Source organism: Anarrhichthys ocellatus, unplaced genomic scaffold (assembly GCF_004355925.1).
Source record: "Anarrhichthys ocellatus isolate YVR2014 unplaced genomic scaffold, GSC_Weel_1.0 scaffold3, whole genome shotgun sequence".
NCBI lineage: Eukaryota > Metazoa > Chordata > Actinopteri > Perciformes > Anarhichadidae > Anarrhichthys > Anarrhichthys ocellatus.
The window spans coordinates 14,372,248-14,399,805 of NW_022280033.1; the positions used below are offsets into that span (position 1 = coordinate 14,372,248).

The following is a 27,558-nucleotide window of genomic DNA, read 5'->3' on the forward strand; positions in this document are numbered from 1 at the left end:
CTGACAGGAAACCTGTGGGCTGTGAGAGGTGGGACTGGACCCATGCCTGAAGGTCTTTCCCCCTCCTGTGTCTCTATTGGTCCCTGATCATGGGGAGGTGGAGTCAGAGAGCGGGGCTGCAGGGAGACACGCAGCTCCACGTCATACGAACACTTTGGCGAGAGCGTCCGCCCCGGCGCTTGCGATGTAGCATTTAGACGGATGAAACGCCACGTCGTGGATCGACTCCTCGAACTTCTTTCTGTGAGCCGTGAACTCCTGGATGCAGGTTTTACTCTCCAGGTTCCACAGACGGATTGAGCAGTCGTGACCTGCAGAGGACATGACGAGTTACAAGTGGTAGGGGAAGAGCAATTACATGAGCATGGACCAGTTTCTCCTAGAACGTGGAAAAAAGACTTGCCTTTGGTGGCAATATGGTGTCTGGAAAAACCTCATTTACCTTATCATTAAAAGTGAGGTGTTAGAATGGCTTTACTTTGACATGTTGTTGAAAACATTTAAAAATGTTAAAAGTGGTAGTTTGTTGTGACAGTGTTCAGGACTCTTATGTAAAAGTGGATCTAGAATATTCAGTGATGAACATCAGCCTTCTTTTTGGCTGTGGGTGAGTTCTGTTACTGAGATCAGACTGTACATGAATGTGCTGTAATTATCAGAGACATTGACCTTTACAGGACATGTTCACTCTGTGACTCAACTAGTCATTTCTTTCATACACCTGCTGCAGAAACAAGTTATATTGCTACTGTTACACACAAACTGTACACATATTGTACATCCACATATTACGCTTTTTCAGGCTAATGAAAAAATATATAGATTTTCTTTTGAATTACGGCCTCGCGGCTGTGTGCCTCCGCCATTCAGTCACATATATCCTAAATATCATCACTTCAACATTTCATCCTGTTAGACATTTGTGTGAAATTGTCACAACTAGTTTGGAGTTCTAATCAGTTCATCCCTGAGTGTACGTAGACGTTAGAGACAAATTTAAAGAAAATTCTTAAGATATCACGGGAATGGGACGGAGGTGAGGTCAGTGACCAGGACCTTTGACCTCCAAAATCAGTTCATCTTTTAGTCCAGGTGAACGTTTAGAACAAATTTGAAGAAATTCTCTCCAGCCGTTCTGAGATATCGTATTTATGAGAATGGACCCAGCAGACGTACGTATCAACAACAGCCACGGCTGTCACTCACCATGTGGACAGTATTAACTACTGTATAACATCATTAAGAAAAAACAATACGATGATACACAGTCATTGTTGAGCAAAGACTTTCACATATCACTCACAGTCACTGCTGGGTTGAGAACCTATCAACGAACTAATGCATAAAGGGAAACCGGTGATGTAAGACGAAGCACAAGGGGGCACAGGTTAGGAGGTACTTACTGCCGGACATGAGATAAAGTCCATTCGGGTCTACGGCTAAGCTCGTGACAGCATCTAGGTGAGCCACCATGGAGTGAATCATTTTCCCGCTGTTGTTGTCAAAGAACTTGATGTGTCTGTCCTCTTCTGCAGTGATGGTGATGGGAAGAGTCGGGTGGCTGAGGACCTTATTGATCTGACAGGGAGTGCCTGGTTCAAAACAGAAGCAACATTAGACGACTTATACCAACTGTCAATTTGAATGAAATCATTAGCAACACAAAATCTGATCAGTGGAAATATTGTGCTCCGTGTGTGGACGTTACGCATGTAAACACCTGGTAACACCTCACCTGAGTCAGGTTTTACTTGATGCAGACATGAGAATGAAAACACTAGAAATACATACTTTACATTGTTTTGATACGCACAGTTAGGTGTTACCACTGAAGTAGTGTGTTAGTGACCTAACTGTTGGTAATCTTTGTAAATCAAACCAAATATAATAATAAAACTGAAAAACATCCGTGGATCAGAGTCTGTTAATAATTTACTCTCCTACAGCTGCCACCAGATGTTACTCAAGAGGCATATTCTCTGATAGCACATGACCGACTCCACTTCAACGTCATGATTGAATTCAACAAGTGTTATATAGTGCGTTTTATTATTAGAAGCCTGGAAATCAATGGAGAATTTTACTGATCGGTCTAAATGCTGCAGCCTTTCATCTGGCACAACTTACCCGGCTCCAAATTGGACTCGAGACTGAGGACCAGCTGGCGGGTCTCCATGTTGAAGAGGCCGATCTGCCCGTTAGTGAAGGATGTGACCAGGTGGGCTGGATCACTGCACACCAGGTCTACTGAGGAGGGAACTCCGAGGTCTTGTACACAGAAAGATACATTTATGTTAACTAGTCAATTAAAGCAAATATTAAGGGGGAAAAAAGTCAAGATACAAGCTTGAAGTCACTACTTTTGTCTTCGTTGAATACTGCGAGGGCGGGGGAAGTGGTGTTGGCATCCCACAGCCTCACAGTCCCGTCTGCCGAGCAGGAGAGGAGGCGCTGGTGTGCGCTGCTGTACACCAGACCCCAGACGGAGTCGGTGTGTCCACACAACGCTCCGCGCAGCATCGATGGGTCTGTGACAGAAAACCCACGACAATCAAAGTCAGTCACCATGACCGGATTTTAAAAATCTTCTCGATTCAAACGAAACACTTGACGGCGTTACCGTAGGAGTCGTAGGGGTCGATGTTGGGATTGGGGGTGTTCCAGCACTGTATAGTCCCATCAACCCCTCCGCTGAAACACTGCTCCCCTGAACTGCTCATCACCACACTCAGCACAGCCCCCCTGGGGTGCAAGTAAAAATCATTTAGCAAAACTTCTCAACACTGAATTTTATTTTACAAGTTTATATTTATGTGAAGAGTTTTTACCTGTGGGCCCTGAAAGTGTAGATTGGTTCCACATCTAAAGATGCACTCCTGTGGACAAACAATGTGTTCATTAACATTAACATGCAACACAACACAGCAGTGCAGTGCAGTGCTGTGCCAGCTAAATGTGTGCCGATGATTCGATTTCAAATTATTGGCGGTGATTTGTACAAAGCCATACATTAATGTACAATTGCTGTTATACCAGTGATCTGTACCAGTGATCTGTATTATGCTGCTCTGTTGTCATTACTACAGACTGTGTGTGGGCTGCGTAGGGCTGAATCGTGTGACTGTGCAGTAACAAAGATGAACTATCCTCCTGATGGGATTGTTATTAACAACAGAACTTTTCCCTCTAATGATGTTGCTGCGGGAACAAAGGGACACTCTGCTGTCAATAAGCCAATAAGGAAGGAATGACGTCTACTCAATACGACAGTAAATTTAAAGCTGTTGATTTATCTCCTTTTGGCTGAGAAAAAATAAAAACCAACAGTAGGAATCGGTCTGGGTGGTACCGGCCAGGTGTTTTGAGGTATTCAACTTGTGGTAAGACATTCTTACTTTTTGGCAGGAGCAGTCTTTTGCAGGTTCCACATCTTGAGCGTGTGATCCTCTGAAGCAGTGACCAGGACGGGCTCCACAGGGTGAAAGGCCAGAGCTCGAATCCCATCGAAATGACTCCGCAGAGTGAATTTGGGGTTCCATGTTTTTCTCATGGCATCCTTATTGTTGCCAATCTGAGGAAGAGACATCTAATCAGAAACTCAACATCCAATTAACCGTGTTATTACATATAATCAGTAGCCTTTAAAACGAGCCAAAACAGCTCCCTTAGTGAGTTTAAAGGATAAACATCCTTAAACCACTTTTTCTGTGAAAGTCTGCTGTCACTATAATCACTCTCACTATCTTAAAGCTGCTACAAGGAACTGTATTTTGTGTTGATTTGGGCTTTCTGGTGTAGAATAACTACAGTATAGAAATAGCCGAGCTTCTCGCTGATGATCTTGTTAACTTATGGAGGTCGTGTAGAGTCGTCAGTATTAAACTGACTGTTTCATAACCAGTTGTTCCTCACAGTTACTTTGAAAGAGCATGCTACAACCTACGCAGGTGTGTTTTTATAGCCGTGTGACTTTGACATTAGTCGTTAATGTGATCTAAACAAAAAAACTGATATCTTCCTATATTACACTTTCAAAGCAGCTTTCCTGACGCTGCCTATAAAAATAGCTATTTGACACGCAGTTGGCAAGTTTTCAGCATGTGATGCGACTTGCTAGACTTGCTGCGGATTAGAGGAGGAAGGCGGGACATCTGTTTTTCATGAGAACATGAACAGAAATAGTTTCCCCCCCGAGAAATGGTCTTATGACATTTAAGATATATTCTGCTTCTTCCTACTCACATCGTATGACAGACTGTCGGCCTCGTTGGCCACGGTGAGTCCGGCAAGCTCCCCCAGGCCCAGCTCACTCTCCATGGCCTCGTCCGCGCCCATAATGAACGACTTCCCTGAGGTGGGCGGGAAGGTCAGCGCCTCAACTGGGGAAAGAACAAATGAATAAATATACAACCAGAGAATTTAAGAAAGTCTAACAAAGAGTCGATCGCTGAAGTCTACTGGCGTTTTTGTTCGGGCACCTTCATCCGGTCGGTTCCCGTCGTGCTCGTTGAACCGGACCGCGTTGGGCCGGGACTGGGGGGCGGATGGTGGAGGCTGCATGTGGGACAAGTCCTCTGCATCCCTCAGGTTAGCCAGCATGTCCTGCAGCTTGGACCGGTTCGGCCCTGTTTAACGAGTCAGGTCAACAGCGTTACCGAAGTGACCCACACAGTGATGGAGAGCGGAGAGAAATCAAAGAGGCCAAAGTATGAAAACAATGAAATATTTCATTAAAAAGCTGAGTACAAGCTGAAAAAGAGATATGGAAGAAAGCAGCACTGAAAGGGAAGAAAATTAATTCATAAATGATAGTGTGTAAAAGAAGAGGAAATAAAAGCAAGTCCTTGTTAGATGAATTGAAGAAGATGTTGAGACATGTGTATTTCCAGGTGTGTGCTGTATGGAGAGAGTAATATAATATACAGCCGGACTTTATGGGGTTTCAGCCCAAGCAGAATCATTCAGTGAACCAAGTATGGATGTGAAGTTAATGATCACAAGCATTTTAAGACAAGCGGGCCCTTTGAATCAAACCTTAATTGGTGAAAACAGTAGCGTACCGAAGGCTCAACCGCCCCTAAATAACCAGCCTTGACAGTCCTCCAGATGATCTCCTCCACACACCCACAACGTGTACTGACACAGTGGGAAGATGTAAAAATAAATAGCCCTCTACTTAAACCGGAGGAGGAGAAAGCCATATTGAAAACATGGTGTTGACATCAAATGAAGAAGAAAGTGAGATGAACAGAGTTGCTGATCTCATGATTCAATCACAGTAAAAGGCTCCATCTGAAGTGGGCCGTTATTCAGCTGAGTCACTTCAATGAGTGACTGAAAAAGCTTGTAATTGATATTAATTTGCAGCAGCAACATACTGTAGTGTCAACATGGCTGACAGATGAGGATGTAGATGGTGGTAATTATGTTATTACGACTGGAGAAGATACCGAAAACAGGACGAACGAGGACTGTGGTCACGAGCACGACTAACTTTTACTTTCTCTGATATTTGACAGTATGTACAAGATGACGTGTGTGTAAATCAAAACATTAAACGGGACAGAAAGAAAACATGCATCAAGCATTACAGTTCGTTTGGGTAGGAAAATAAAGGTGACAGACTTTGTATGAGAAGCACGTTCACTAGAAGACAAGAGGAGACATTCAATATGGAGTGATAGACAAAAGAACAGAGCAGTGCCAAGTAAGAAGGCATAATAAGGAGCAGCTAAAGAAGGAGATGAAAAAAAACCCAGCCAAGATGTTTTGGTTTTGGTTTGAGGCTTTTTGGCTGAACTCAGGAAAGTCAGGCTCTACAGAGAGAGGAGTAGGAGGGAGGCAGCATCGGCTGACAGGACTTACTCTTCACCCCCTTTTTCCCCTTGCGCTCCTTTCTGTACTGCTCCTTGAGTTTGGTTATCATGCCCGGGTCCACCTCCCAGGCCTCAGAAATGGGACCTTGATCGTCCTTCTCTACACAGGGGGAACAAAACCAGGCCGAGGGGCTGTTGAGAAACTGCTCTGGTGGAGGCCCGAGGGGCCCGGCAGGGTGGGCAGGAAGCACTCGTTCTCTCCTGGGGGTTTCTAAAGCCTCCAGGAGAGTAGCTGGCCTTTCAGACTTGAGACGACTAATACCTCAGTGACTCATTAGAACCATCTCATTTAATCGTTTTAGGATTTCTTCATCATTGGAGTGGTGGGAGGGAAGTTAATGCCATGTGAGGGATTCCTTCATTTGAATCATAAAATCCTCACAGTGAAATCTGTGTGACAATCTAATTGTTGTATACACATGACTCAAGTAGTCAAAAACCACGTTCAAATACGAAACAACACCTCAGCATGACATCAAGCCCATTGTTTTTCTGGCTTTGGGTCTAAAGGACCAGTGAGACTCAGAGGGGGGTAGGTTTGACGACACACAGGAGACATTGTGGTCACGGGCTGGCTATGGGAACACACAGTGCAAGAGATCACAAACTACGGGTTAAACAGAGAAACATCCAAACATCATGATTTATGACCGCAGCGTGACATATGAATGACGAGTACTCCGTGAAACAGTCACCAAACTATGAGAAGACGTCAAATTCAGACGAGCAGGCAAATTATAAGACAACAGCATACAAATAATTGGGTTATTTTCAGTGCCTCTGAAACTTGTGCATTCAATTTGTAGATACAATATAAACACGCCTGTCACTGTGCAAGAGAAGAAATAAATAAACATTTCGATATCGTACTTTAACTGTGTCTGTGGCGTCGAGATAGCGCTTTTCTTGCAATTCTCACTGATCCACGACTCACCCCAGTCTGTGCCGTCCCCGTTGCCTCTGGACTCTGGCGAGGTGTCCATCTCGTCATGACTGGACAGGAAGTCAAAGCCCTTCAGTGCCTCCTCTGTGTCAGGGTCCTCACTGGTGTCCATACTGGCCGGCGTTGTTGAAGACGGGGGCTTCTTCCTCAGGATCTGGAGATAAATATTGAGTACCGTTATTAATAGCACAGAGACAACTTCTTCTTAACTTTGTGCGAGTGCAGAAGATGAGGGCAGACTATTTTCTTACCGTTCTGGATTCCACGTTAGTCCTGTCCCTCCCCTCGCTGTCCTCGTCATCATCGTCATCGCTGAACTCGGCTGCTGCATTCTCGATGAACTTGAAGGCCTCCAGTACAGCGCTACTGTCAGAGAGCTCCGCTTTCCTGAGAAGCAGCAACAACGCATGCACCACATCAGACTATAAGGCACAGTATCAGTAAAAACTCCACTCACAAGTGCAACACACAAGCAGCAAACGTGGGTGTGTGTTAGACGGATGAAAATAATCTGTGTCAAAGCGAAAAAACAAATAAACAGCGATATTTTGAAAGTACATTTTAACGCGACTTCGTTTGTCATCGACGATGGAATACCTAATGAGGCGTCAGCTAATTTGAGTTTTGATGTTTTGATGTTTTGATGCACAGTGGTTAACTGTGTCTTTGGCCTATATTGAGTTCATTAATACATGTTTGTATAGATTGAAAAAAATACATTAATTGAACAAGAAGAACTAGAAATGTGGACTCAGGGAATGAAATTCGCACCTGCCACCTTCCAAATACAGTAAATGTTGGCTGTGGCTTATAATAAAATATAAATATTACTTTTAAAAAGCAATTCCTAAATGATAAACAGTTACGGATTAAGGTTACATGATACATTCCGTATTTCTACTGTCTGGTACCACTGACTCAATTCTAAAGCGTTAGATTTCAGAAGTGGCAGACAATGAAAATTTAGTGGCCAGTAGAAATGTTCAGTGAAAGGTGAGGGAAAAAAAAAAAAACTGAATTTAATTTTAATATTGTTTTCAGCCTTGGTAGAGTTTATCAATCTAAACTACGTGCGTCTATAACTGTAGGTCTGCGGGGGCTCTCTGGCTCTGCAGGTCGATGATATTGGATTTAGGCGTTATTATGAATCCCACTGCCAACACCCGTCCTGTGTGGCCTTCAAGAGCTGGGATTAGCCAGGCGTCCACGGCCGCCGAGGTAGCGGTAACCGAATTTGATCAGGTCCTGTGCGCTGTGACCAATGGGCTATCCTGACCTCAACTGCTTGAGGTCAATGCCTAAACTTGGACCAATCATCTCTTAGCAGGGCGGGTCTTGTACAGTGGGATTCATAACTGCATAACATTCAGAGCTTTGCCTCATTTTTAAAACATGAGAGCGGCGCAGATGCACTAGTTAATGACGTGTCCGTTTGTCTTTTTTGATTGTTCACCAGACATTCATTCCCTGCACGATCCGATATGCCTCAACATTTATACCGTCCAGTCTTAAACAGATCGCAAGCAAGCGTTTATTAGACCCCTCCACACAGTGTTGCATGCAATTAACCTGTAATAGCGTTGTTGTCGATCAGTCTGTAGGTAGCTTAAGAGGGGAATACTTACCCTCTGGAGCCCAATGCCTTTGATGCGTCTGTCCCATTGACCAGAGGCTCAGTACTGGTCCGTTCCCCCGTCTTTCCGCCTCCATCCCCGGCTAGTCCTAGCAGCGCTCGGACCCGCTGGGACTTCACGTCTAAGATGGTGTCTGTGTAGCCCACCTCCTGCAGGTACCTGGAACAAGGTCATTAACTGAAACCTGGTTGCAAATGGTCTAGCCCAATTTTAAAAGTGACATTTTTTTCTGAAAGGAATATGTATATGTATGTACAGTGTTGTGTAGCATGGAGGAAGTTTGGATGAGAAGATGCAGAGACATTGTAGACAAGTCTTTAATAATGCTGCAAAGGCCCATTGAATGAACTTTTCTTAACAATAAGTTCCTTTCCCTAAAAAGACTTCAACATGATTAGCGATGAGGAAGAGTCGAGTACTTGTTACTGTCAAAGGTGCCATGTCCTCTGGCAGTTGTCTAGTTGATGGTATCGGCTCTGCTGAGGCAAGAAGAGCTACTCATCAAATATCACACCTACTCTGTGGGGATGCAGAAGAAGCTCTAGCAAATTGAGCGAGGCGACTGCCTGAAAGGGAGGGGTGTCTTTGCACATTGTTGATCTGTCCCTCGACACAAAGTCAAGAATAAATTGGCTGCCTCATTGGCCAGCATGGTGGGGCAGATGATGTGTGAGGCTGCCTGATACTGTCTGGGATAAAGGCCGAAGCCTGGTGTATTTACGCAGACTGGAGAGTAGGGCGACATGATCACCAAACGGCCCTCAGAAAACCAAACACAGAGCAGGTAATGCCTGCAGCTGCCCATGTGAGGGAGCTCTTCCCCAACGTTTTCCTGTAACTCGGGACTCCGGTATCTCGATACAGTTAATTTTAGTGCAGCGATTCAGTTTTCTGGGTTGAAGACTGTCACAGAAGGATTTAAGAGTGCACACTTACTGTCTGAGGAGCTGACGTCCTTGTTTCCAGGACAGCTGATTGTTGAGCGATCCAGAGGACTCATTCTCGTTGGTCTCATCTGTAGCAGAAGAGGAGGACACAAATCAGAGCTCCACAAACAGCACAGCCGCCGACATTATTTCCACTCTGTAAACACGACCAAAACATTCCTGCATCACAGCATCCTGGCAACTACACACACCCAGGGCTTAGTTTCTTTCTGCGAGTCAGTGGATTAGAGTTAAATGGAAGAGGGGATTGCTACTCTTTAAATTGTGCCATTGAAAAAGACACTTACATTTTATTGCGCAAATAAACAGCCGTGGCCATGAGTATTGCCGAATTTACGCTCCAACCCATTTAGCTTTTCGCTCATGTTTGGACCCAAGTTATCATTTGTCAACACGAGTGACTTTAACAGCTTGCCTCAGACCAAATATTTACATCTCAGTCTGTAATTAAAACTGTGTACTCAACAGCACTAGCAGCAAAAAGAAGAAATTTAAAACGCATTAGCAATGGCTTGTTGTTGATGCTACAACAGGACATTTGATATTTATTGACGCATACCGACACCTTCAAAATGGCGGGTCTCTGCTCCGACTACTTCCCATGGCTTACTAGAATAAGCACGTGTGTGTGTGTGTGTGTGCCCGCTGCAACCAGAACATCACACAATGTGTATGAAGGCTCTGACAAAACAAGCTATGATGGGATTCAAAGCTCACTTTGATATCAAACATCAGCGCTCCACTCGCGAGTCAGCTGGGAATTTTGCGCGGAGCAGAGAGACGTGTTAAGAAGATTTCGATGGGGTGCAAGTGTGTGTGTGTCGAGGAACTTGATTTGGCGGGGCAGAGAGACGACGGTGCCTCAAAAAGTGGGTCATGCCTAATTCAGGAGGGTGAGGAGCGGGCAGGTGCACCACCATGCAAACCCCCCCCCCCCCACACACTCGTCGTCTTCTCCCACCTAACACCTCTCTCCCCCAATTCATCAACACTTCAAGGGCTCGGGTTCTTTGAACAGCCCTCATGAATAGAGATGAGGAGAGAGGAGAGGAAATGTCGCAATCTGACTTAATGATGGCAGAGGACTTGAACATCAGAGGGCCAATTAAACTACAATAATATAACAAGGAGCAGGCAGTGAACTGACACCAGAGTGATAAGTTGGTAAAACTAGGTGCTGTGATGGAAAGAGTGAACACTAAAAAGTGAGAGCAACATTTAGGATGTTTAAGATTTGAGTGGGTGAAGTAGTTTAAACTCAACTTATGTAAACTGTGTGCATTTTATTTACTTACGTCTGGTGGTATCTAGCCATGCAGAGAGCTGAAACTAGGTCATGTTTTAGACATTTTCTGGAAACACTGCTGTTGAATTTTCTTAAATGCTAATATTCAATGTTTTGAGCAGCACATGTTTAGCTGTAAACAACTATTTGCATGGCTAGAGGCAAGTGAAATAACATTTCATAAAAGGTGAGCCTTTACATTGTGTGTCTTTGTCAGAGATCAAAGTGAAAGTATGATTGTCCTAAACATGTACAGCCATGAACGCTCTCCATCTAGAATACCTTTTGAATCAATTGGATCACAGTTGTTCTACTTCAAGCAGCTCAATGTTTGTGAAGTACGACTGTAACATCAACTGCCTTCAGGAAAGGACACCGAGAGGAACGTTATTGTGGCGAACAAGATTCAACATGAATGCAGCCTTCGAACGCTTCATGCCAGTCCCGTCACTCGAGGTATGTGAACTCAACAATCGGTGCTTTAGCGTGTGGGGAGGTAGAGTCACCGTAGACTTACCAGAGTCATAGGTCGGAGGCTTCATGTCGCCTTGATTCAACTCGGTCCCATATTTTAACTTGTGGTACTTTGCTCTGGAAGGAAAGAAGAAAAAAAAAAAAAAGGTGTCAGCAGATAAACACAGGGTTGATCTGAGAAGAAGCTATTTTAAAAAAACTCATTATGCATCTGAATAAGCTTTGAACGCCCCCCCCCCAGTGGTAAAGAGAGCGCTCACACCTTTTAGTCCACACAGAGTCAACACTACTCCTGCTGTGATCCAGAGGAAGCAACCCCCATCCAGATCAGATTCATGTTAGATTGGGTTCATCCTACATTCAGAACGACATTTCTCTCATATTGCTTTCGGAGACATGACCTGTTGCTTAGCAACCGGAGAGAGCGGTAGTAATCGTGGGACAAGCGTCGTTCCCGAGGCAGAGACTTCACCGGAGAAAATTAGATAAATATACACTAGAAACAGCCAGAGGCCGATTCTGTACCAACAAACCTAATGATGATGATCCTCACAGAGCAGCAACATGTAACTAACCTCTGAGCCGTCTGGAGGAACGACACGCGCACAAATATACATTCTGACACCCGTCTACCTCAGGACTGTTAAGGCTCTGAATAGCTACAAACATCGTGTAGCTCCTCGCTCAGATTAAGACATCTGCACACAACAGTTTCACTTCTCTATAGCCTCTACTTATCCCACAAGGACTTTGCTGATTACTCGCACTCATGGAAACGATGCTTTACTTTGCATTCATAGAATTCCAAACATTCCCAGTTTAAAGTCGTCTGACAAAACCAGAGTCGTCCACAAAGCAGTTCTTCCTCTGTGGTTGTTGTTGAGGGTCTAGCTACACAGAGACACCATTACTGTAAATCACACATGCAAGGCAGCGGCCAAAATGTTGAGCTACATCTCCAGGGTTCAAGTGTCCACCGGGTTCCTCTCGAGTGCCCCGTCGGTACTGTGCTCAGAGATGTGAAGGGAGCCAGATTGCAGGTTTAGTGTATTTAAAGAGCACATTTAAAAACAACAAAAAGGAGCTGTAAAGTGGAAAAATAACAATACAAGATGGCTCACTCCTTAGCTACTTCCATCCTCAGCTCTGGAAAAAACAACGCGTTTCATTATTTTTTACCACTTGCCCAGTTGTGCAAGTGAATTGCTATATTGACTAGTAGTCACAGCTTCACAGTTTGAATGAGAAACTCTGTGGCTTCACATTAATAGAGACGTGTTGAAATCAGCGATATACCTCTGTAACAAGGTGCAGCCAAGCGTCAAGGAGGAACGAAATGCAAAGGGCATCACCACAGCTACCAGAGGGAGCTTTTGTGTGCCGGTGGTGGGCTGAAGCGCACGAGAATGAGGACAATGTCATCCTTCTGGTTTACTGGAGAAAGAAAGCTGCGACGGTGACCTCGTCTTGGGTGGTGAGAGAATTCCCCCCCCCCCCCCCCCCGAGTCATCAGCATCCGACAGCAAAGAAAGCCTTCATGCCAACACATGCTCTTGTCCAGAGACATCACACCAGCTGGACTCACGGGCTCTCTGTCACTCTAATACTGCTTCTGCTGACACCAGCTGAGACATCAGACTGGTGCGCATAGAATATAAACAAGAAGAAGCTGGAAAATCTAGCAAAACGCCAGCAAAACCTTTTACACATGATCAGATGTTGATTTGTCGAACAGTGAGACTCTCATCTCACACTGTTCTTCTCCCTTTTCCATATTTCTCAGAAGCAGGAATGTATTTTTAGGAGCGTGCAAAACATGGAAATACTGCAGTTGTTGCAGGATGGCTGAGGTGTCTGTGTGTATTGTGGGTGGGCTGAGGCAGGTGGGAAGGAACTCACCTCTCCTGCTTCAGTGCATATTCCAGCATTTTGATCCTCCTCACAAGGTCCTTCTTCAAGTTCTCCTGGCCTTTCCTCTCGCCCTGCAGGAAGGCGATCTGGGCCTGAAAACACAAAAAATAGGATCGTCAGGTCACATTTTAAAGTAGTAGAAGATTTAAAGTAGTTGCTTTTATAAATAGAGACCAGTTTCCGGTGTTTTGGCATCTTGGATATGAACTAGGAACAAAGACTTCAAACACAACCTCCACGAGGCAGCATCTGAGAAAGACTACTTCTGTCGAGACTGAAATAGGATGATGTCAAATCAATGTGTGTGGCATGATGGGGAATAAAAGCCAATCTGTACCATTCTATTTTAATCTAACCTACTCACTCTCCCACACACCAACAATCGCCCCTCCCTCCTCTAAAACCCCTTCCCTCTGCACACCGCCGTCTCTCTTCAGTAACAGACAGCAGCTGTTGATGCACTCGGTCTGAGTCAGCATTACATTACATTGAATTGCTGTGAGTGCCGCGCGCACACACACACACACTCACTCACTCACACACAGAATGAGAATGGTAGCGGCTAGCTCACAGTGAAGCTGCATCAGATAAATCACAACAGAGCAGATCACGATTGCGCAAAACTGTATCCATCTTACAGCAGGTCTTGACATTGGGTCATTGTAATCCTCACAATATATTTCAGTCACAAGCATTATGCCCGAGACAGATACTGGACCAAGTTAGTAGCATGAGTACTTTATCTAGGGTTACTATTCGGGGTGGGAATCTTTGGCAATTTCACAATTTAATTTGGTTGAGAATCAATTTCAGATTTAAAACAATTCTTGATTCAATAAAAAAGAAACAAGGTAGTATATTTAGTTTTGTGCCAAACCATTGACTGCTGTCCTTTGCCCCCTGAGCTACAAATGAAACATAACTTGACTAACTGGTCTTGATGAGGATCATTATCTGACTAATAGAAGAAAAACAACGTGAGTTTTCAGCTTCTTTTATTTCTTATGTTTCTCTATTTAAGTTAATTGTAACTTGGAATCATCTTTCAGTCTTCTTCCTGTATGGAAATGATGAAATTAAAGTCCAATTTACTGACCCACCATTCATGTTTTTGTAGGAACAGAAATTGGTGTGTGTGTGTGTGTTCTAGAGTAAAGGGAGGAGTGCTCTGCTGTGTTAACAATAACAACAGAATGAAAAATGAATTTCACCAAAACAAAGTACATTATCATTGAGATGCTGGAGCATCAGCAATGAGGAATCAGTCTAGCTGTCATACGTGCACTCCTTAACAGTCACTGTGGCGTTGTTTTTATATCTTATAGTTCCTTCAATGGCATGACATAATATTTTTTGTATGGTACAAAAATCATATTCCGCTCTTAATAAATTATAACCAAGCATGTAGTTACTGCCCTATGGCTTTGTGAGGCAGCATTGCCAAAAATGCTTCTAAATTCTGATTACATTTGGTTGGTAAAAAACTTCCTGAATAATTAAGAAAATAATCAATTACTCAGTTAAGTAATTAATCTGAGTGCCACTCTGTAGTTAGGAGTAGACAACCAAATTATTGTCGAGCAATGTTAAAACTTATTTTGGATGAACACAAATGGAAAACAAAATCTAAAAACTGCGTAAACAATAAGCCCGCTAGAGCGCCCGCATCACTGTGGGAGATCCACTGAAAACAAGGGTGGAGAAAAGCACAAAAAGCCAGATTTCACCCGTCTAAAACATCAATAAAAGAATTTAAATGTTCTCGTGGGAATGATTCAAATTGTAAAAACCGCACAGTAACTTCTTAAAAAGGGAATGAATATTGACTTTATTCCCTGCATATCACTCTGCATGCAGAGGATGGTGCGAGTTTGAGTGGGCTGGATCACAGTTTCACACGGATAGCAAGTAGCGCCGTTTCTGCCTGCAGTAATGAGTCATGACAGCGCTTCAATCTGCCTCGTATTAACAGCATTTTAACATCCACCGTTCTCCGCAGAGGATCTCATAACAACCTGCCTGCTGCAGTGCCCTTAGGATTGAGGCTACTGGTTCTCTGCTTGAACATTGTAAACAGTGCTGAGTTAAGTTGGCACCAGTCTCATGGGTCGGCAGCGCATCGCTCTACGTCTCTAAAGTCTCCAATTTCCTACTCGCCCCGTTTTATGTGCATTCACCCTCAGCTGATCTATACCGACGCATTTAAACAATGCTAACAACGTTCAGTATGCATGCACTTTAAACATTCTTGAGCCAGTATCGGTCAGCATTAAAACAGAAAGCAAAAACCAGAAAGAGAGGTTACAGTAAGATAGAGGAGCGGGTCAGACAGCTAATAGAGAAAATACCAGCAGAGGGAGTCATCCCTTCATATTCACCAGATGAAAGAGTATTGATTTATAGGTGGATAAAAAAGGTTTTTAAACACAACTTGCTTACATTCTAAAAGTAGACACCACTTAACTTTGTGTTGTCTTTGGAGGATGGGAGACGAGGTACACACACACACACACACACACACACGGGCACAGATAATGCGTTAGGAAAATATTGCATATGGAAAATGATCACCGTTTGGATTGGGCCAGACTGTGTGGCTCCCAAAATAACTAGTTTAAAAGCGGCTCCAACCCAAATATCAGAGAGGACCACTGCCTCGGGGGCGTTGAAACCGTATCACATGCAACTGGGCTGCAGAACCTACAAATACCTCATTAGGCTAATTGCAGAGATATTTTCCTTTAAAAGTCTCTTGATGTCCAGCTGAGTCTCAGACCATCTCAAAAAACAATAAACTATCATTACAAAGTGCCATGATTTCCCGTATTTCAACGATCAGAGCCACAGCATAGCCACACAATAAAGCCCTACCTCAAGAATGTCATATCCAAAAAAGTGAATGACAGAGTGTGAGAACGGGCTGTGAATTTGGACGCCTCAGATGCATAACCTCACGGAGAAAAAACGACACACATTGACTGATTTGACTGTGGATGAAACTGTACATCCGCAATGATTGATATAAACGAGTGACCGTCCACATGAAGAGCCGGCCCAGGGACCCAGAGATAGAGAAGAGTGCAGCTCTGTGACTCTCTCCTCCATCAAACATTAACCTTGGGAGGAATGCAATGAGTCAACTCGGGCCACAAAGACACACAGGAAGCATTTAATTCTCGGCCTCACACTGGCTGCATTATTGGGCTCCTGGATAAGGGCTCCTTAGTCTGTCTGTCTGAGTAAGAGACACGTAGAGCATGGCATCCATCCAGAGCACAGCGCCTTTCAGAGACAGGAAAAGAAGGCAGAAGAGACACCAGCCACTGGCTAGGATCCTGGTACGCTAAGGTTAGAAAGTCAGTCACAATGTCTTCTGCTTGGAATAAAGTCAATCCTAGTTTGGTTATCAAAGAAGCAAAAGAAGGATGTTACGTAGTACAGTAGCGGGGCATCATGGGAGATGTTGTCTTCACTGTTAAACAACCACCGTTGCAGACGAAAATCTGAAGTGACTCAGGCAGAAATCATGTTCTTTTATTTACGTCACATACAGTCACATCTACTCATGGTGTGTCACTTCATTCTAAGGAAATAGCTGCGTTAGCTAACGCAACAATAACCCGCTGACTTACACGAGTCGTCTCTCGTCTGCTACGGTAGCAGACTTTATGTGACGAATTTAATTGCGGGGTAGCTGGGATCTGTTATAGAAAATAACTTGTAGATGTGTTCAACGTTGTTATGTTATAACGTTACCGTACGCATCAGCTTGGTGGCTGGCATGAGCCACTTGTCATTGTAGCAAGCTGAATGGATATTGAAATTAGGAAGCTACTGGATTACTGTGTTGCAAAATGGCATGCAGTCAATGAAAACAGTCAATGAAAAGGCAATTCCGTGGCATTGTGCGAGTTACACTTCGGGCATGAGTAACTACTTCGTTGTTAAACAGAGTTATGTTGAAACAGTAAACGATACAGCGGCTCGTAGACTTCCTGCCTCAATGTGTAAATATTGCATATTAAACCTTTCAACGTGTAGATTCAGTCAGCACATATTGCTGGCGATGGATGACACAGACAGCAGCAACGAGAGGAAAACGATTCCACCAAACCCTTTATCTTCTTTTCAACTTAACTTTCAGTCAACGAATGTGTGATGATTATAAACGATATCCCCTCCATTATAAATGAGATTAGTGAATTCCAGACATGTTTCCTTCCAGACTTGTTCTGCGTCATCGCCGAAGACATCTTCAACACAATGAGGCCATTTAATCCAGACACAGTGAACACTGTGAAAAACCCATCTCAGCGGCAAGACCGAGCTCTCTCCCATTTGTAAAAGAATTGCAGCAGATACTCATACAACCTCAGGGCCTACACACAAACACACACACGCACACAAAACGGTCACATATACTGGCGCTTCGGCCGCGGTCAGAGCCGAGGAAGGGAAAGGAAGGGGTGTAAACCCCACATGTATAATGCAAACAACCTTTCTTTCAGTGAACATGGGATTTACTCTCATAGTTACTGCAAACCAATGAGCACCAGGATGGCTGACCTGATGACTAGCCTAGTACATTCCATTACACTAGTAGCACGTGAAAAACAACTGAAGCAAGACAGCGGGGCTTTGGACTTCTCTGACGTGGCTACAGCAGTGCACTTTCCATTTGATACTCCACACAGATCAACATAACCTCTGTATGGCTCAAACAGCTCTATTCTCGTACGTTAGATCTTGAATATATAAAACCACACTCATCACTTTAAAAAGGTTAAATTCACTCAGAAATATTCCTGATCATTATAATAGAGGTGTGGACATTTCTCGATTCTAAGATGCATCGCGATGCAAATGTGAAGGATTCTGCATCGATGCAGTGACGGAACCTAATCGGGAGTTTGGTTTTATTTCAGCTCAGTGACAGTCTTTACTGGGTTTTACTGGCGTGCCTCTCCCTCTCTCTCCCTCTCTCCCTCTCCCCCCCGCAGTGTTTCACCGAGGGTGGGGCTTATACAGACACTGCACATCGATCCACGCCGCTCATGTCCACGGGCTCAGATTCAGGATTGCTCTGAGGGGTCAGAGGGGGGGGAGACATTGAGCTGATTTAATAAAGATTCCTGCTCAGTCATCTGGAATGAGCCAAACTGCCTCTTTCACCTCTTGTACAAAAACCCATAAAACAATAGAAAATCCCGACACTGCCAGGAGACGACTCAGTCAAAATCTGCTCTCTTTCCTAAACCTTCACAGAGACACAGATTTGTTGTTTTTGATCTCATCACGAGTTTCCACTTGAGCTTCAGTTAACGCTTCACCGTCAAGGTGACACTGCAGTGCTACCTTACGGGTGGGGGGGGTGGGGGCAAACAAAGGCAGCATGTTGGCCCTCTTGAGGACATGGGTGCTGCAACCCATGTTGCTGCATTAATATTAGATAAGGCCCAGAGAGCGCACATGCACCACGCTCACATACTGTATGCAGGCAAAGAGCTAAAACTTTCAACATCAGCATTTTTTTCTCTGACAAATAGGTGGTGTGACTGTGAGGTGTGGTCCCAGCAGAGCCACGCGGAAAACAACATTTGCAACAGCTTCACAATCTAGAGAGTAAAGATGCACTGCAGAGCGAAGAAGACTAGAAAGAGGGGAGAAAAGCAATTTAACATTTCTGGCATTTCGTCTGTTCGGATACTAGCCGTCAGAAACAATGTGCGTTTGGATAGTTTATCAAGACAGGGAACTTATATTGATGTGGGCAAGCATTTCAGACAGAGCTAGTGAAGTGCTCTATTGTGCTCTAAGGTACAATGTAATTATTTAACTTGGGCCAATACTGCATTGAACAAGTATGGCTCTGACATATGGGTTTTCCAAATGACAAGAAACGGTCCCCAGCTGTATCCAGTTATAACAGGTTAAGATATATAACATTCAATGCAAAGAACCACTTAAAATCTATGTGTAGACACATAGATGTATCTATAGTATGAAACAAATATAGCTCTAACCATTTACTTTAGAGGGATAACACTGTTATGCTATCAAAATGTGGGAAAACAACAATATCGCCACCACGACACATTGAGAGCAGCAATTTGATCGGGTGAGAACACCAATTTACAACTCTGACAGACTGGGGACCTCGGATTTACTGTCAAAATGGGGGAGGAAGGCAACTTTGCGGCACAAGCAGGCAGCTGTCCCGCACACCCACGTAGACAGATGAAGGCTGTAAGTGCGAATGGAGGAAGAAGAGGGGAATTAACAGGCCGCTCTCCAGCAGAGAGAAAGGCTCTGGTGCGAGTCCAACAGGGACAGTAGAGCAAAGCTCACAGGACCACGCTTCAGTTCATCAACAAGGGTCCCTTCAGGCTCCGTCACAGGGAAACACAAACTCTGTTAAACTACTCACTGTTGTCTCTACAGTGAATATTTGCCATACACTACAATGACTGTCTTTGTGGTGCTTCTGGCGAATGTTACGGCGGCCTGTCGCGAACCTGTGACTGAGAACGGAGACGTTTCTTTGAGGTCGACAGCCTGGTTACGCGAGGAAGGATGCGAGCTTTTGTGAAACGGCCATTTAAGTTTCTACGTCGTTATCCGAGAGCAACAACGTCGAGAAAATGGTATATACTTGGCAAGGAAGCATGTACTTTTATTGTACTCTGAGGCGCACACTGGGAGGGCAAGCAAAAATAACTGCAGCTCGGGGGTGGACACAGTATCGACTGAAGGAACGGCGGTGACACCCATTTCTGAATGCTGTGGAACGCTCATGTGTATGCTTGTGCATTGGTTCAGTCCATTTTATTGACGCGCCATTGAGCTAAGCACGCATCAGGATTTGTCATTCGTAAAAGTAAACATGAGATCATAGTAATAAGTCGTCTAACTGAGGCGGGCTAATTCTAGGCTGCTCCATGGTTAGCTGCAGTCCCCTCCGACATGAAGATAAGTGACGGAACAACACGAGCCACACAATAATCCTGCTCACATTAAAAGGCTTCCCTGTAGCAATACAGGAGACGCTTCTATCCAGATAAGATCAGTGGGTCTACCTGTCAGTCTGCGCCCACATGGAGCCACCGTACACCCCGAGTCACCTTCAACCTTCTGCTGGTGTCAAATTATGGCTGCCGACAGATAACTTCTGGCGCAGAGATATCCTATGGAGCAGGGATTTCCCCATAACTGGCTGATGAAGCACACTGTACAGGGCGTAGCTCCACTCAACCTCTTCAGGCCTGGAAAAGATCTGTGCTAATCAGTACAGTGGGGGGGGGGGGGGAACAATCAAATCAATATCACGACGTACACTACCGTGCAAAAGTTATGAACCAGCTGTTAGATTGACGTGTTTCTTTCTTTCCTTCGATAAATGGCTATTTTAATAAAAAACAGTAAAACTCAGACACCAAATGTATTGTTTACATTTAAAATAGTTTTAAACGAAAAACTGATGATTCAAACGTCTATTTAGTTGATGTCCTAATAGTGTTGCATGACAGGGGAGAATACAGAATACATGGATATCAATATAGAGCCACAACGGTTCAATTGGCCTTTAAATGTTCTCTGTAGTCGTTTTTTCTTTGGGCCCTCTGCAGTCTACTCAGTGGGTAAACTGAAGAGGTTTAACCTGTCATTTGTCAGTCAGAGGGATCTTTGTTTCCTTCAATTGTAAGTGTGGTTGAACTATTGTAGAGCGGTTTGTTTTCCATGTACAATACGTGCCTTGTTTTTGCAAATGTTTCATAAGAAACACCGATAGATATACTGTAGCTTACAATATGTCAATGTTATGCAAAATCACTTCCAACTATTTCAGTTCAATACATGGGACGGTCTCCCACTGTGAATTACAAGTAGCTTGACATCATTTGGACAATAGAACATTGCTAAATAACCACAAAAACACATTTCAAGTCAATGATGCCATTTTCACCATTTAAAGCATAAAGAATGAATTGATTAACTGATAATGAAATAATCATTAATTGCATCCGTAGTCACTTTCATTACCAAGATAACATACTAGAGACCGACTAGATTTCTATCACTCGCTAAGCAAATCAGCTCGATGGAGTCAATTGATTATCAATGGCCACTCAACCAGAGTTTAATCATGTATGACAGCAGCCTATGCATTACACAGACACCGCACAGCAGCGGGGGAAGATGGACATGTACAGTAGAGCTGCAAATAAAAATTATTTTCATTTTCGATTATTTTTACTTGATTAATTGATTGATTAGTTAATTAGTCGTTTGGTCTATATAATGTCAGAGAATGGTGAAACATGTTCCTCACTGTTTCCCAAAGCCCAAGATGACTTCCACAAATGTCTTGTTTTGTCCATAACTCAAAGTCATTCAGGTACCGTCACAGAGGAGTATATAATCGTGAAAATGGTTGACGTTAATTTCCCAGCTGACAACTAATCGATGAAACCGTTGCGGCTCTAATGTACGGTACAGTTTCTGTGCTGCTCCAGTAGAGAGGAGTGGCTCTGAGCATGACCCAACAGGCCGGCTGGACCACATTCCTTCAAGCCCTGGTTTTAGCCTTCCTCCCAAACAGAGATGTAAGACAACAGCTTCAACTGTCTTCCATTCAATGCCTATTCAACCAACAACAACAACTAAATCCTGGGAGGAGAGTATTCACTGGGTTGTGAAATGGCTTTACGTACATTCTCAATGGTCTTAGCTCTGAAACCGTGTATGTAGCCTTCTTAAAACATGTAAGATAACATGTCAGCTTGGATTCTGTGTGGACGTGATGGCGAGCAGCAGCATGTTGCAGAAGGATGAAGTGGACCAAAAAGAACATACGGTACAGAAGATGCTGCATAGCGTCCATTAAGGCTCTATGCCCACTACAACTTTTCATTATTCATACGAGTCTATTCAGGTTCAGCTAAATGACTTTCTGTCTCTTCTTGCTCACTGCGGTCCCTTCACTCAAGGCTAATCGACCAACACCTTCTATGGGTTGAAGTACTGTGTATGTTTGCAATATGGACACAACAAGGTTACATAAGAGAGACTGCAGTAACTCATCATGGCTGACTAAATAGAGAATTCATTCTTGAAACATCTATTCAGATCGGTACTGTGCTACAGAGGTTAAGAGTAAAATGAATAATGAATACTGTATACTGCAGGCTAAATCATGTTCAAAACATCAACCGGCCTCACATTTAAGGTTAGGTGCGAGAAAAACAAGAACTCAAATTGAGCGCGCACTGTTTTGCCGCCACAAACAAACCACCCAATAAACCATTTAGCAACCTCACTGCACTTTGCTGCAGTTGCCTGGCTGAAAAGCTTGCTTCATGGCAGCAGACAGGAAGCTTGATACACGGGCCAGATGAGTCAAACAACTGGTACACTAGGCAGGGTGTACGTCACCAATCTGAAAACAAAGCAGTTTACTACTACTCCCCCCCCCCTCCCTCCTCCTCCTCCTCTTGTCTCTTTGTTAGCTGAGGTCAGTCTGCCGGCCACCAGACCCAAAACGTCAGAGTTGGCTCTTGTGTTCCAACAGTTATGGCTCCATCACAACAGGTCAAAATGATGGAAAGAAAAAAAATCTTTTCTTCCAAACGTTGGGCACAGAGACTGAAATTAAACATTAAAAAGCTCCAACAATGCCTTCTTAAATGCTGGATAGTAACGGTCCGGCACATGGTGTCAAAGGTCATTTTCCCTACTGTAGATACGTAAAGTCAATCATGTAGGCTGGTGAGGATAGTTTATAGGTTCAAATCTTATGACCATTACTGTCAGCCAAATTCACCTGCAAATATATGGCTATTACAGCACTGTACTTCCAAACAGTGGAATCAAACAAGGAAGTCGAGTTGGACCCAAAACACAATAAAACAAAGACTTTGGGTATTTGCAAGACATTTTCTTCTGGTTAAAGCAAACTAAACATTTGGCATCCCTGTCTGTGTCATGTTTGTCTGGTTCACAGCAGGACAATCTACAGCCTTATTATATCATATAAATAGCTGAATTATTGAGTTGTTTGAACATCAAGTGAGGGTCAAATGTACTATTAAAAGAGTGGACCAATTAAAAGCGCCGGGGCCTTTATCAAAGGCAGACACACAGCATTTTATATTTTCCCCTCAAAAGTGTCAGCATCAAGGCAGCTACATTATGATACTATTCAACAACACGACACTGGCTTGACAGTCTGAGTGTTGTAAGCTGTGTGTCTTCACTGACAGCTCTCAAGAGATCAACGCACTTAAGAAAACTACGACCTTTCCCACACGTCGGTTTGTTATAGGCTTAGAGGTAAAATGCAATAAAAACCAAGGCGGGTGCATTACGTTTAGCTATAAGTAGGCAGTTTACACGTCTATCTCTAACGTTGCACATTCATTAATTAGCAGGTAAATCTAGCGATTAGTTATTTTCCTGTATCCTATAAGCCCAACGTTACTCTAATGCCTGTCCTCCAACTACCAATGGAAGCAAGTAGTGGTTTCAGTCCCAGTGAAGAGGTCGCAAACAGTCGTCGTGCAGTCGGGTTAGAGAGAGAGGGGGGGGGGGCTGCAGCTCCTTTTAGCTTCTCTGCTAAAGCTAACAAGCTAGCCGAGGAACCAGAGCAATCACATACAAACTCAACGCGATTCACCAGAAAGAAGAAACTCTGTGCCCGGGTAGTGCCACTAATATACGACCGTGTGTATATAAAATGTGACGGTTTTCACCTGTAATTCGGCCCGCTCCACCTCCCATTGTGCTCTCTCTACTTCGAAACGGGCCCATTCGTGCTGCAGGAAGTGCAGGATCCCCGGGATACTGTACTGCGCTCTAGCCGCCTCCGCAGCGTCGCCATCGGGCAGCGGTCCTTTCCCCCCGCCGGGTAACACGGAGTTGTTGTTGTTGTTGAAGAACACGCCGGGCCCCGCCTGCTCGTCCATGGCCGGGCTCGGTGTAAAGGTCTGTCTCGTTGTCTCGCTGATTTGTGCTGCTAGAAATCAACGGAAGGGCAAAAAGACTATCGCCTGCGCTCTGTCTCCTCGGCTCGAGGGAATGAACTCACTTTCTGACAGCTAGCTGTCATAGAGTGACGTCAGTCTCAACGACCACGCCCACAGCATGTTGGTTGGGGGCGCTCGATTCACTTACCCGGATTCCCCGAAGGAACAGCCTCCTTGTTTATTTTACCCATTTCACTAGAAATGTAAAAATCTTGTACATTCTGTTACAGATCCTGCGTCAGTATTTATTACACAACTGGGTTCATCGGTTATAATATACAGACGTAAGCAGAGTGAGGTCAAAGCAACTTTATTCACATTTCAAAGAAAATGGAATGTTATATCGGACCATTTTAAACAATCTGCTAAGTTATTTTAGCTGAAGCTCACCCATTCATGTAGCAATTACACAGACTGATATGGATCAAAAATCAATTATAAGCAATACAACAATCTGGATGATATGAAGCACATACTGTAGTTTACATGATGTAGTACCCGCCCATTTATCAGCAGACCAATTAACTAGAATTACATATTTTGCTCCAAAAATAATTTGAAAGCATGTGTTTAATATTCAATGGGCTCTAATAAAATCTCATTCTGTGTTTAAAATAGTGATGATCAAAATGAATGTTTACAACATAATTAAGGAGAAAAAGAAAAAAAAGAAGAAACATCGGTAACAATCAGCAGACCACGAGGTCATGTACTAAACCAGCGCCATGTAACAAACATGCATGATTGGAATCAAAAGGCCACGGTGATGCAAAAAAAAAAAAAATCACAGAAAAATGGCACAGTTAACATCAACTTCTGAATAGTGAGGGATGATGACCAGACAAAAAGGACAACATCAGGAGAAAAGATGTAAATTGTGTCCCTTTGTAAATGTGCATCAAGTCCACAAATGATACATTCACACAATCAAAACTTCCTACGAACTTTAAAGTGAGCTTTTTTAAAAAGTGAACATTCAAATGCCTTTTAATGATATTTACATAATTTCCTTCATGACTTCAAGAAGAGTTCTCACTCATCAAAAACAACGATGACATGTCGAATAAATAAACACACTTAAGAAACTGTAGCCGATTCTGCTGACAGACAACAAAACAAACCTAAAGAGACAAAGTTAATTTAGGCTGCAAGAATGTACGGTTCATTTCGGGGACTTCAGAAGAAGCTCGTCTTGAGTTTGATGGTTGGTGCAGCCTGCACAGTCGGCTGAGCTAGCCTGGCCGCAGCTTTGGCTCTGCTGCTGGCCTGATTGGCCCGTATAGCAGATTCCAAACGGATTTTAAGCTCAGGTGCTGCACCAATTACTATCTTGAACGCAGCTGGATAGAGGGGGCCAATCCGCATCAAGTTCTGAAGGGCAAACTCATGCAGGGCTCTGGAGACTTGGGGCGCAGAGGAGATGGCATTTTCATCCAAAAGGTAGGAGACAAGCGTTGGAACAAGAAGAGCCAGCAACTGCACCCCTATTAAAACAAATAATAAAAAGATAATCACCAACAGCAAAACTAATAAGATGGACCGAAAAGGGCTGAGAGAGTTTAACTGCACCGAACACAAAAGGAAATGAGGCCACAAATAAGCGGAATACCCCAATGTGATGATTTGCTGATTTTCCTTGTTCATTACAGCACTTAATATTGTTAGTCAGACAAAACAAGACTTCTGAAGACGTCACCAAAAACTGCACAGACTGTATATTGTTTTACTGTTTCCTGACATTTTTTAGGCCAAGAGATTCATCAATGAAATTATCTGCAGATCAATTTGTAATGAAAATATTCTGCAGTAGTGGCCCCAACTATGTGATGCATAACACAAGCTGCATATTAAATAGAATATACCACAAGTATGAAATCAATCAACGTTTTTATAACATTTTCTGTAAGTACGCAGTGCAGCTTGCTTTACTTGGGAAATAAAAACAAGAGGAAGCAGGAACAAGATAATTGGGGAAACAAGATACACAATTTGAATACATGAAATAGAATATATTATATCACGTAATGTTGGAATCAATAGTTCAATTGACAGTAAACTAGAGCAGGGATTCTAAATGGAGCTTTCAATGCTATATTGCTCTGATCTTTGACAGCGCACATCCAAAGGCACAGAGCTAAACAATTTAAGAGGCCTCCTTTAATGGAGCTAAACACTTTAATGGAACAAATACGCCACTGTATCGGTCCATTAGGCGGAGGCATACTTACGGTTCTGCTCTTCACCCATGCCGACCAGATTCTCTAGGACCCTGATGCCCTCCTGCACAGCCTGCAGCTCAGCAGCAGTCCCTGGCCGACTGCGCTCCACCGCCTTCAGCTTCTCCACCATCACTGGAGCCAGAGCGTGGATGTACGGAGTAGACAGCACACGGCTGGAGTGCTGAAACACTGACAACAGCAGCTGGTAACACCGTGCCTGAACCTGCGGCAAAAAGAATGAAATCACTCATATTAACTTGACCACACACATCTGGAATACACCTTTTGTTCAGGCATTCAGACTGTGTCCAGGTTGAGATTCTCACCATACCTCAGCTGTGTTTGTATTCATAGGTGCTTACCCAGGGATCGCTAGAGTTGAGGGCATTTCGGAAGCGGTCCATGCAGCCTTTCTGCAGGACGGTTACTCCTACAAGTTCATTGCTGGCAGACAGCAGGAAGAGTGTGATGGCTGTTAACATACTGACCTCATCCATGTCGGGCCTGGACTCATCTATAGAAATACACAAGAAGCATGCAAAACTGTCAATAAATAATGATGTCATACTGTTTTCTTACCCCCTCAGTAGAAGGGCCACAGCTCACGGTCAAACACAAGTGTGCATTTGCTTACCTGGCTGTGAGTGCTCGAGTACAGACGCCAGACTGCTCCTCACGAGGCCGGTCCACTGTGTCTGCATGCTCTCCACCCGGGCTAGTGGGGAGGTGATGATGGTCTTGATGCCCTGCAGGGCGGCTGACACGGTCACAGGCACTGAGTTGTCAGCAGTCTTAACTGCAGCTTCCCTCAGCACCCCCGTGATTAGGAAGAGCACCGTGGGAAGGATGGTCATGCTTCCTGTACAAGGTGAAGAGAGACTGTGAGGAATGGGCATTTCACAGCGAACTCCACACTGCTATGCTAATAATATTCATACTTACTCCTAATCTCACACAATTGCATGAAGCTAATACCATACTGTCATTGGAAGGCGAAAAGAGACCCCGGCAGAAACAGCCTTTGTCAGCTTGAGTTTAAGAGTTTAGTTCATCAATAGCAGATGCAAACCTCAACAATGCAGGCCAAGCAAGCTACTAACTCTAAATAAAACATTCAAGTTGGAACAGAGCTTTGCTATCAATATGTACTGTGAGTCTACAGATCTATGCCTTTTTTTAGATTTTGCCTGGTGTGTGTGTGTGTGTGTGTGTGTGTGTGTGTGTGTGTGTGTGTGTGTGTGTGTGTGT

The 27,558-nt window shown here is 43.9% G+C and overlaps 2 protein-coding genes across 6 annotated transcripts in view; both read right to left on the reverse strand.

Annotated features, from left to right (window-relative positions):
- Positions 1-6: 6 nt before the first annotated feature.
- Positions 7-24,169, reverse strand: LOC116397966 (striatin). 2 transcript variants are annotated; one of them, XM_031873912.1, is made up of 17 exons: positions 23,819-24,169; positions 13,059-13,162; positions 11,203-11,276; positions 9,390-9,468; positions 8,445-8,612; positions 7,071-7,206; positions 6,811-6,973; positions 5,866-5,976; positions 4,479-4,625; positions 4,243-4,379; positions 3,396-3,571; positions 2,829-2,876; positions 2,621-2,742; positions 2,361-2,528; positions 2,128-2,268; positions 1,404-1,592; positions 7-311 (listed from the first exon to the last, which is right to left on the reverse strand). In XM_031873912.1, the coding sequence occupies exons 1-17, from the start codon at positions 24,029-24,031 to the stop codon at positions 142-144; spliced, it is 2,346 nt and encodes a 781-aa protein (XP_031729772.1). In that variant the 5' UTR covers positions 24,032-24,169; the 3' UTR covers positions 7-141. The 2 variants fall into 2 exon arrangements, with proteins under 2 accessions (XP_031729772.1, XP_031729780.1); XM_031873920.1 differs by lacking the exon at positions 5,866-5,976 and having other exon boundaries at positions 23,819-24,168.
- A 216-nt stretch (positions 24,170-24,385) lies between these two features.
- The window catches only part of heatr5b (HEAT repeat containing 5B), an 18,304-nt gene continuing 15,131 nt past the window's right edge, over positions 24,386-27,558 (reverse strand). For all 4 annotated transcript variants that reach the window (XM_031873888.1, XM_031873896.1, XM_031873901.1 and 1 more), the window contains 4 exons: positions 26,945-27,169; positions 26,673-26,824; positions 26,320-26,533; positions 24,386-25,575 (listed from right to left, as the gene is read on the reverse strand). In XM_031873888.1, coding sequence (XP_031729748.1) covers positions 25,268-25,575; positions 26,320-26,533; positions 26,673-26,824; positions 26,945-27,169 — 899 coding nt within the window. In that variant the 3' untranslated portion in view covers positions 24,386-25,267. The remainder of the gene's footprint in view (positions 25,576-26,319; positions 26,534-26,672; positions 26,825-26,944; positions 27,170-27,558) is intronic.

Excerpts from the sequence above, each read along its gene's own strand:
- LOC116397966 (XM_031873912.1), bottom strand. The coding sequence starts at position 24,031 with ATGGACGAGCAGGCGGGGCCCGGCGTGTTCTTCAACAACAACAACAAC. Across the intron at positions 13,163-23,818 it reads TGGAGCGGGCCGAATTACAG|GCCCAGATCGCCTTCCTGCA; the intron begins GTGAAAACCGTC and ends TTGTGTTTTCAG. Across the intron at positions 4,626-5,865 it reads GGGGAAAAAGGGGGTGAAGA|GGCCGAACCGGTCCAAGCTG; the intron begins GTAAGTCCTGTC and ends CTCGTTAAACAG.